This window comes from Aristolochia californica, unplaced genomic scaffold (genome assembly GCF_029961685.1).
Source record: "Aristolochia californica isolate CCGP_79_NKW_82.1479 unplaced genomic scaffold, dmAriCali1.0.hap1 SCAF_7, whole genome shotgun sequence".
Classification (NCBI taxonomy): Eukaryota; Viridiplantae; Streptophyta; class Magnoliopsida; order Piperales; family Aristolochiaceae; genus Aristolochia; species Aristolochia californica.
In genome coordinates this window covers 3,017,701-3,028,712 of record NW_027182268.1, presented here as the reverse complement: position 1 = coordinate 3,028,712, position 11,012 = coordinate 3,017,701, and the positions used below count along the sequence as shown (strand labels likewise).

The window sequence follows — 11,012 nt, the reverse complement described above, 5'->3', positions numbered from 1 at the left end:
TTTTGGAGTCGACAATGCGTAAAATACACAACCAAGTAACAAAAACACAAAACTTGAAAACAACATTGAAGCATAAATTTTTTGCATACCTTGAACAAACACATCATGGAGTGAGTAATTCTGACCATAACTATCTAATTAGAAGAGAAATTTGGGTAACAAAATAGGATTCTTGGAGAGATAATAGGAGAAAAAATAAGCAAAAGGAGAGATTTTCTCGACGACTGACTTTTAGTACTTATAACATCAATATCTCTAACAATATATATTAGATCCACAAATTTATTTCTTAAGAAACTAGACTCAAAGAGCTTTAATTTTATAGCTAATTTGACATAAAAAGTTTTGTTCTGGAATCTGTTATGATCTCTTTATTTTTGTAAGTCTGTAGCTTGATGGTGACCTACTCCAATGTGAATATTTTCTTACATATATATCAGATTGACATGAATTTTTCTCCTTATGAAACTAGACTGTGATACATTTCATTCAAGTATAATATGTATTTATAAAATATAATTCTTTTGAGAGAAAAAAGTTTGATAGATTTTGGACTCTGTAACCTAGCTGAATTGAGTGTTTTTTCTTCTTTGTCTAGCATAACCATTGACTCTTTCGATATTGATATCTCCCTCTAGAAAACTCAAATTGAGAATTGGTTTATTATGTAAGAAAATAGACTTAAAGATATATCTTTTGACATATAATTCTCCACATAAAGTCTTATTTTTAAGGCATAAAATACCTCAAAATTTGAAACTTTGTGCTACTACTCGAACCTGTCTTGCAGTCTGTCCTTGGCTTCTTCAAATATCAATTTCTCTTTGTAGAAAAATTTGATTGCCAAAATTTATTTTTGTGTTGGAAAGTAAACTCGAAGATATTTCTTTAAATAAATAATTTGCAATATGAAAATTTTAATATGGAGGTGGGAATGCCAAGAAAACAATGGGTAGTGGGATATAAATGAAAGAAAAAAGATAGAATATGAACCTACACTACTAGAGATGATAGATCATAAAAGGATAACATTATCTCTCTGGGTTGACCGAGTCAACTCACAAAACTCACTTTGATACCAAGTTGAATTTATGAAAAAGAAAAATACTTCACTAACTTCTTGTAAATTGAGTACAATGAGTCTTTATTTATAATAGAGGAAACAAGTAGAATGCAATTATAATTAAATTACCCTTATCCCAGTTACATTCAAATTTAAACATTAAAAGATAAGCCCAAGAATAATTGAAAAACTAAATATAAATAAAAGATTAACATAACTAAAACACCTTTAATTAAGAATCTTTTGTGAGACCTCTTCCTATGAGTCTACTGTAAGATTCTTCCATATATGCTCTTCAACATGAGTTGATTACTTCGAAATGATTCAACCCTGCCAGAAGTTGTTTGACTGGAAGGAGTTGACCCCTTAAAAAAGGGTCATTTCTTGCAGGAAATAGAAGATATGAGATCAACTTAGATAGATGATCTAAGCCTCAAAGGAGTTGTTGAAGCACAAAGGAGTCGACCTTAGAGCAAATAACACAACCCCAGGCTACAAAAATAGAAATTCAAGATGTTCCAAAAACCATAACTTTGGCTATAGGTCTTCAAATCATCCAAGTCACCAATCAAAATGACAAGTAGCATTGGTTTTTTATTTCAAAGATTTTCTCATGAGAGCTAAGAATGAGTTTGAGTTTTGCTATGACTAGTTTTTTAACTTATATTTTGTCCTATAAATACCCAAGTCTTTTCTAGCCTAAACAACAACTTCATCCATTAAAATTCCAAGCCTTCTCAGTCATATCCAAGTGGTTTGAAATGGCTCGGATTATGATTGGAGTCTCAATTCAATCTTTGAACTACGTTTTTTTTGCATTTGAATTTCATATATCTTGAATACTACCTTAAAGTTATTTGAAGTTTTGCTTATTATTTATATGAACTTTTATTTTCAATTCAAAACTTATATTTTATTTAGTGTTAATTATTTTATATCTACAATATTATCGATAATCAGGTTGATGATTTCACCTAGGATTCTTTTGTGTAACTTTATCACTATTTTGATATTGTATATATGCCTTTTAAGGTGTTCTAAAGCAAGATATTCTTGCTCTTAACTCAATCGATGTAGGTTGACTTACTGTTTTGTTGTAAATTCCTTGGTGGGCCTAGGTAGTTATACCTAGAGTAGTTGGTCGTAAGTCTCGAAGTGTTTTGGGCAAATTTGTAAAGGAACCAATGAGATTCAAAGCTATAGATGTTATACAGGAAAAGAGTTCCCTAGTAGTACACTAGCGATCTGAAATTGTGACGGTGAATTACTATAAAAATCCTAGTGTAATGGATGTGATAAATTTCATTGACAAAGGAATTAAATTCTTTCTCAATAGGAACTTAATTCCATGAGAAAACTTAATTAAGGGAAAAAAATTCACAGAAAAGCCACACATATTTTTCCACAAGAAAACCTTTTCCTATGGAAAAAATATTTTGACTAGGAAAAGTATTTTCTAGGAGCGAAAAAAGTATCACTTTTGTGTTTGATTTGGCTGCGGTAGCCTCATTCGTTTAGGTTTCCGTTGCTTCTTGTCCAGTTTTTTCCCCACTTTCTCAGATTGGCTTGCTTCTGTATGTTTTTGTCAATTTTTTCTATGAGTTACAAGAGTGTAGTGTTGGTGTTAGAGTAGAGTTTTCTTTCATCTTGGTTGTGCTTTGGCATCATTTTGTCGTGTCGTTTTCTTTGATTTATGCGATGTTTCTGGGTTTGCTGGACTCTTAGGTCCTTGGTGATCTCATCACTCAACTCTACAGGCGTCTTCCTTTTAAGATCTTAGGGTTAATCAAGGTTTCTAATGTCATGATTGCTGTTATCTGTTGCTATATCCCTGTAATTCTTTTCACAAACTCTGCTATTCCGTTGGATGTCTTACTTCTTTGATGGTTTGGGTTTCTATACTCGTATACCTACTTGCTGACTTGAAATAAGTTGTTTTTTTTTTTTTTTTTTGGGTTTTATTGTCCTTCCTTATTCTTATCTTTGATTTATTTTATGGGTGTGTTTAAAAAAATGTGAAAATGCTTCAAAAATTTTATGGGTCGCTTAGTTTCCCCTGGTGAACATTGCATTCTGGACCCTGTGTTATCAAATTGGCACTGGTATAGCGCCTTCTTATCTAACATGCTTTATTGCAGCGAGGATCAAGGTCCATGAGCTTCTCACCAAGTAAAAAACCGAGCTGCTCAGCCAGCTCAAGGAGCTGAAGGCTGAGCTCGCCTTGCTTCGAGTGGCCAAAGTTACTGGTGGTGCCCTAAACAAGCTCTCAAAAATGTTAATTATGTTTCTGTTAGTAGATAAGCAAATGCTTTAATTTGCCATTGACAGACTTTTTGTGCTTGCTAATTCTCTGTGTTGTTCCAGCAAGGTTGTAAGGCTCTCTAGTGCTCGTGTTCTTACGGTTATCTCTCAGAAACAGAAAGCTGCATTGAGAGAAGCTAACAGCAAGAAGAAATTTCTTCCATTGGATCTTCGTCCAAAGAAAACCCATGTTATCAGGCGTCGCCTCACCAAGCATCAGGTTATAATATACATTTTATCTTCCTTCTTTATGTTTTACTGTTTCTTACTTTGGTTGTTTTATGCCTTTATGATTTAAACTTGTCCTAGTCGAGAGTTTTATGTGCCAGTTTTACTGTAAGTTTCAGTATTAAGGTGCATGTGATTGCAAAAGTAGCTAGAACCAATGAGAAATTGTCATTTGTGAAATTTGAGTAACAATTTAACCATTCACAACATTAAATTTGTGAAATTAAGGAGTGCATGTCAAGATTAAATCATGAAGGCATGTCAAGATTAAATAATGAATCAAACAAGAACCCATGGATGAACTGAAATGTGAATATAGGTGTTAAACAGAAACGTGAGCATTTCAAACTGAATCTCTCAAAAAAGAGCTCATGAAATCTGGGAAGATGCTAGAACCAATAAAAACGAGCAAAGAACTTATGAAGCAAACAATAACCTGTGAATGTACTGAAATGTGAATATAGGTGTTAAAAAGAAATGTGTGCATCTCAAACTGAATCTCTGAATAAAGAAACCATGAAATCTGGGAAGATGCTAGTAGAGAGAAAAGAGCCTGGGATTCTTCTTTGATCACATAAACAGCTAATTTTTGTGTCTATTGCTGGTAATGGTGATACTGAGGTTAGGTAAGGGGTATTCAATGAAAAGGGGTCAGTAAGGAAGTTCTTTTGGCACCTGAAGTTTTTTGTTTTTGGTGTCACTCTGCTTTTAAACATCGTTGGGAGTTATTATTGTGACTGATCCAGTGATAATGGGATTATGAAAAATATGCTTAACTAGCTAACTGGAAATTGTGAACTGACTGGAAACTGTTTGTCAAAATATGTGCCCGTCTGTGCTGTCTGCTGAATGTGTCTGCAAATGTGGCTTCTGTATCTGCCACATAACTTCATTACATTTTGTTTCCCTTTACTTTTGTGTATCATGCATCCTGATGATAGTTGCTGAAATTTCAGGCATCACTTAAGACAGAGGGAGAAGAAAAGAGATGTGCTTCCCAGAGAGAAAATAGGCTATGGAGGTCTAAGATTTGCAGCTGCAGTAGATTAGGAGAGGAATTTTTGCAAGTTCGTTGTCTCTTATTTGAGGAACCCTGTTAACGACCAGTCACCTGAGCATTCTATGCTGTTGTAAATATTTTCACTTTTGTACTAATCTAGCTTTTGATTGATTGCATATTTGGTCGATATATAACACCTGGGGTAGGTGAATTTTCCACTAGCTGTGTTCTCTCTCGTCAAAGGTAGCCCCTGTTTGTCTTGGGTATTATGATGTGAAAATTCAAAGAAATTGTTTACATTGCTGCTTAGGAGGGCTTGGACCGCCGAGGTGGAGAGTCGAAACATCAATCTTGTAAATATTTTGTTATGACCACAATATAGAACCAATTAATTGCTTTGTGTGTGGATTTATGCATTTGAAGAACGAATCACACGTAGTATTTATTTATGGTTTCAATATTGGGAGAAATCTGATAGTTGTTAGCATCACCTAAGGAAGAACAGATTAAAAGCTATCTGTATCATGGTTGCTGCAGGAAAATTGAGGAAAATTCACTAGGGTTACTCTCTTCCGATGAATCACCTGTGACTGTGCAAGATGATCATCAGCTCAGGGATTTGCCTGTCAATCTCATTTCTGTTAATACATGTACTGATAACTTAATTCTATTATAAAGAACACCCAAGTCATACAAGCTCAGATTCGGTACTAGGTGAGAGAAACCATCATCAAACACAAACATCAATGATTTCTCTCTTGAAGCTCACTCTCCAGTCGTTTTCTTCTTCTTCTTCTTCTGCATCATCGGCGTCTTTTGACGGTTTGGTTAAGGATAGAATCAGACACTCGATGACTTGAAATGGTCTCTACCTCCCCTTAATCCCACCAAGTTGACTGAACAGTTCGTTTGCAACTGCTGTGCCTGAATTCTCTACCACAGGCGCGGGGGGCACTCGATGATTAGCAGCGCGATTGTCTTCTTCATCCGAATCTGTATCCGGCGACAGCTGAGGTGCAGGGGTAGGCTCGACGGGGGTGGCTGTGATGGTGGCTGGCAATAAGGATTTGTCTTCCTCGCTTTTGGCTTGAAGAGCTGTCTCCTGGAGCTGCAGAGCATACTCGAGGTTCCACAGCACGTCTCCCATGGATGGCCTGTCCACTCCATGCTCCGCTAAACATTTCTCTGCGGCCTCTGCGAGCTTCTTCATCGAGTCGAGGTTGATATCGCCCACCAGGTGAGAATCAACGATCTTCTCCAGCAGCCCCTTCCTCTTCCATTGCATTGCCCATTCCGCCAGGTTCACCTGCTCTCTTGGTAGCGCCGGATTGATTGCCGGCCTGGCGCACAAAGCTTCCAACAGTACCACTCCGAAGGAGTAGACATCGGACTTGTCCGTTAGCTGCTGCCGCCGGAAATACTCCGGATCAAGGTACCCGAAACTCCCTTTCACTGCGGTACTGACATGGGTCTGCTCCATCGTCGGTGCGTTCTTCGACAGACCGAAGTCAGCCACCTTTGCAACAAAGTTCTCGTCCAACAAGATATTGGTCGTCTTCACGTCGCGGTGGATGATTCCCTGCGCCGCTCCCGTGTGGAGGTAATGGAGCCCTCGGGCAGCGCCTATGCATATCTCCAGCCGTTGTTTCCATGACATGTACTTTGACAGGTCTTTCCCGTAGAGATGATCTCTGAACGGCCCATTAGACATGTACTCGTACACCAGAATCATCTCCGAGTTCTCGTCGCAGTAACCAATCAAGGAGACCAAGTGCCGGTGTCTGAGCTTGGACAACATCTGAATCTCCGTTTGAAACTCTGTTATGCCCTGTTCAGATTGAGGGTTCCCGCGCTTCACAGCAACCTTGGTACCGTCCACTATCTCACCCAGGTAGACATTACCGAATCCTCCCACACCGATCACGGCCTTCTCGTCGAAGTTTTTGGTCGCATCTTGCAACTCGGAGAAGGAGAAGTACCGGCCGAGACCAAGGGTGGAAGAGTAGAAATTCATTGCGCTCTTGTGTGAACCCACGCAAGATCCCTTACTGGTCATGAAGGTCGACTGACCGGTGTGGACAGGGAGCAACCATGAAGAGAAACTATTCCTCTTCTCCCAACCTTGAGGTCTCTTGGACCACTTGAAAACCATTGCACCAAGGCCAGCGAAAGCTCCGAACATCATGGCGAACCCCACCGCCGCGACGGTGCCTCGACTCGATGCACCTGACTCCGACCTGCCGTCGACGCCGAACTCTCCATCCAGGCTACCCACCTTATTACTGATCTTCAAAAGCTCCATCCCGTTCAATATGGCGTTTATTTTCCCCGTGTTCTCGTTCATCGGTCCGACCTGAACCGTGATTTTATCGGAGACCATGGATGCGTTGAGAACAAAGTCTTTATAGTACGGCACCGCCAAGTCCGACGTGATTGTGGATAAGTCAAGGCCGGAAATGGCCATTTTTCCGTTGAGATAGACGTTGAAGTAGAGATCGTTCAACGACTTGCTCACTATGTCGCAGAAATGGAGACGGACCATGTAGCCGAATGCGGGATCTACGTCGAGGTTCCAAGTTATGTTGAAGTTTGGCTTGGTGACTTGCGCATCTGCCATCTCGACTGCGGAGGCGTAGATCCAGTTGGGTGCGATCAAGGGCGAGAACCCCTCCGGGTACTTTATAATGTTGGGCGAGACGGAGATGATCTTGCCAGTGGAGTTCCCCGAGCGATACTGCGTGTCTGTACCCCAAGTACGGCCAAGAGAGTCATTTTGAGCCGTGATCACTGGTCCACCGACGTTAACCCGGTGAGCTGTCTGGTACGCGCTGGTAGAGAGGCCGGAGAACTCTGCGATAGGGGCGACGGTGGTGGCGACGTCGACGATGAGGTTGTCAGGGGCGGAAACAAATTCAATGGCGTTGATGAATGCAACGGAGTTCCTCATGGGGGAGAAGAAGAGGGAGAACTTCTCGCTGGTGACGTTGAGCAGGTACTCCTTAACTAACCAGGAAGAGCCGTCATCGACGTTGAAGCTGTGGAGGAGGACGAAGTCGTCAGTAGAGACGGAGAAGACAGCACGTGTAAGATCAAATTCCGTGTTGTTCATCGGGTAGAAATGGAGACGGACCCAATGCCATCCGACCACGGAGACAGGGAAGGAATAGATGGCGTCCTGACTGAATAGCCTTGCGGTGAGATAGATTGGCAATAAGCTGCTATCTTCATCGGCGGGAACGGAGACGCTGATCTCGTCCTTGGCGGAGAGAAGAGGGGCAGTCTCCCCGTCAGACTTGAAAAGGCGACCATCGAGAACATTGACATTGCTGACGGCGCCACAGTCAACGAGATAGTTGTCCGGAGGGACGAACGGGACGGAACGAACGACGAAGAGGAGAGGTAAGAGGAACAGTAACCGGGAAAGAACAAGGGGAAGGGACCCCATTTTCTTCTTCATATTAGGGAGGAAAGGGGTCGGATCCCCTCTGGGTTCTTTGCGATCTCCGGCGTTCCTCCAAATGGGTGTTCGCCATCAACCAAATTAGATTATTTAGGCGCCCTCAATATACGGTCTTTCTCTCGCAAATTCCCATCAGCATATAACCGACATCCTCCTCCACTAATCGTGGGGTAGGAATTAGTTACGGAGTTTAGGACTTGGAGACCAATTGGAAGCCTCCCGTCTCCGACGCTCATGGCGGACTGGGTCAAACTTGTCGGACACGGGAAGCTAGCTCACGAACTTGGAATCGTCTAGGTGTCTTTAAGATCTTCCGTCTTTCGCACTTGTAAATAGTAATAAGAGAATGCCGGAATCGCCATTGGTGGTTCTACCCCTGCCGTCGACGGCAAAGGAGAAAGGCCGCAGGCTTCTGTGTTCTTCAGCTGCTCACCGTACAATTGGAACCTTCTCTGAGTCTCTCCTCTTCTCGGTTGGCTTCGAAAGAAGATCATATTTTGATTTGAGAAAGAGCGTGATCATGCACTACACATCAAGTAAATAAAGAGTGTTTACATGTATTACAAACTCTTTTACATATCAACGGTCAAGATGAAGTCAATTGATTCGGGCCACCACCAAAATCAAAATACAATAGAGTGCCACTTAGGCATTATTGAAGAGTCGGTATGGAAGAGTCTTACATGACACTCACAGTAAGAAGCTTCGTAGAGCCAAAATTAATATGGTGGAGTCTAAGAAGAATCTCATGGAAGGAGGTTTCACAGAAGAGTCTCAGTTAAAGGTGTTTTAGTTGTATTAATTTTTTATTTATGCTTAGTTATTTAATTATTTCATGACTTATCTTTAAGTGTTTGACTTTGGGTATAACTGGGACAAATGTAGTTTAATTTTAATTGAATTCTACTTGTTTCCTCTATTATAAATAGAGGCTTATGTACTCAAATTACAACTAGTCAATGGAGTATTTCTTTCGTTTAGAAATTCAACATGGTATCAGAGTGAATTTTATGAGTTGACTCGGTCAACCCACAAAGGTAAATGATCCTTTTTCTATCTATCATCTTTAGTGGTTTAACTTCGTATTCTATATTTTTTCTTTCTTTCATATCCTAGTACTTGTTGTTTTCTTGGTGTTCACACCTCCATATGGAAATTTTCATATTTCAAATTATATATTTATGTAAATATCTTTTATTCTAGTTTTCATTGTAAAATAAATCTTGGTAATCTGAGTTTTCTAGAAAGAGAAATCTATATTTGAAGCAATAAATGTCAAACTATTAGAGAGGTTCGAACGACAACAGAGAGCTGCAATCTTTGAGTCATTTTAAGCCATCAAGAACAAGAATTTATATGTCAAAAGAAATATATGTAAGTATATTTTCTACCTTATCAAACCAAATTTCAATCTAAGTTTTCTAGAGGGAGATAACAATTTTGCAAGGGTCAATGGTCATGTTGGCCAAAGAAGAAACAATACTCAGTTTGGCCATTTTACAAAGTCTGAAATCAATCAGATTAATTCTTTCTAAATAAGTATTTTTATGATAAAATATTATACTTGGATGAAAGGTACCTAAGTCTAGTTTCAAAAGGAGTAAATTTTTATGTAAATCTGATCTATATTTAAGGAGATATTTGCATTAGAGTCGGCAAGGGTTAAGTTGAACAAAAACAATCCAGAGGTCATAAGATTCAAGAAAGAATCTTTTTATGTCAAATTAAATATAAAACTTAAAGGTCTTTGAGTATATATTATTTAGAAACAAACCTTTTGTGATTCTGAACAATATTTTTGGAGATACCAATATCAGAAGTGCCAAAGGTCAGTTATGTCCAAAATATCTTTTTTTTTCCTATTATCTCTCCATGTAGTAACATGAATTGAGTTTCATTTTCTCCTAAAATCTAAGTTTTTTAATCAAAATTTTCTTCTAATCAGAGAGTTTGGGTCAAACTTAATCCCTCCATAATGTGCTCATACCAAGTGTGCAATATCTAACTTCAATGTTGTTTTAAAGTTTTGTGTTTTTGATACTTGGTTATGTATCTTCGGCATAGTTAACTCCAAAAATTGTGGTCACCCAAAAAAAGGTTATACTTGGTCAAGTTTATTAAGTATTGTTTCATCTAGTTTTAAAAATAAAAAATAAAAAAATGTCACTTTGGAAGTGTGAGTATTGCATAGTCGCCTCTTGCACATTAAAGTTGTTCTCCCCTAATATTTCTTTAGTTTATCGTCATCTTCTGGTTTTTATCACTTCAGAGCAATGCCTAGACCCACAACCTAAAAAGTATAGGAGTGTGCCCAACATCTAGGTTGAGTTATGTCTTTGGTTCTTCACCCAAGAGGTGATTTGTGTTTGAACTACCCTTAAAAGTTGAGTAATCTCTTCGCCCTAAAATGTGGCAGTTTTCTGTCTTTAAAATTGAGTGAAGTGTGCGATAAATTTTAACCATTTTGACTAGTATATAGAGTTTTGTCGTACGGTTAAGAGTGATTTTCTTCACCTAGATTGTGTTTTGTCCAAGCTGGGTCTCTATGTCCTTTTTATCCATTTCTTGAAGGGGAGAAGTAAAGGAAGAAGTACACGAAATAGGTATTTTGTTCCACATATTGTGGTGATTTTTATGTGACCAAATTATTCATTAAATGGGGAGTACAAAAGATGAAATTTATACATAAAGATGGTTCCAGTCCACCTCTCTTGATTAGGTTGGCTTTCTGCACTTAAATGACTAATCTTTTAGGTTGTATTGGCCAGCCTCTTGACATGGTATCAGAGTCAGGTCCGGCAAGTCCTGCCTTTGAATCCCGCGTGGAGCGGTAAGGAGCGGGGTGGGTGTCAGAGGTTGTTTTGGTCCACCTCTCTTGATTAGGTTGGCTTTCCGCTCTTAAACAACTAGTCTTTTAGGTTGTATTGGTCAGCCTCTTGACAACTTACACATAAAGTTGA

General features: G+C 39.2%; 1 protein-coding gene and 1 pseudogene across 1 annotated transcript; one reads left to right on the top strand and one right to left on the bottom strand.

Moving 5' to 3' along the window:
• The first annotated feature begins 2,866 nt into the window (after nt 1-2,866).
• Nucleotides 2,867-4,990, top strand: LOC137936217 (large ribosomal subunit protein uL29-like; annotated as a pseudogene).
• A 470-nt stretch (nt 4,991-5,460) lies between these two features.
• Nucleotides 5,461-9,548, bottom strand: LOC137936216 (probable receptor-like protein kinase At4g39110). Its single transcript, XM_068780785.1, has 4 exons — nt 9,489-9,548; nt 9,332-9,370; nt 5,624-7,962; nt 5,461-5,539 (listed from the first exon to the last, which is right to left on the bottom strand). Exons 1-4 carry the CDS (start codon nt 9,546-9,548, stop codon nt 5,461-5,463), a joined length of 2,517 nt encoding a protein of 838 aa, XP_068636886.1.
• Between the last annotated feature and the right edge of the window lie 1,464 nt (nt 9,549-11,012).

Bases quoted from the DNA above. Each gene is read 5' to 3' on its own strand.
- LOC137936216 (XM_068780785.1), bottom strand. From the start codon at position 9,548: ATGGCCAAACTGAGTATTGTTTCTTCTTTGGCCAACATGACCATTGAC. The intron at 7,963-9,331 runs TTGACATTTATT...CGTTCCGTCCCG, and splicing joins GTTCGAACCTCTCTAATAGT to TTCGTCCCTCCGGACAACTA. The intron at 5,540-5,623 runs CGAGCCTACCCC...TCGAGTGCCCCC, and splicing joins ACCATCACAGCCACCCCCGT to CGCGCCTGTGGTAGAGAATT.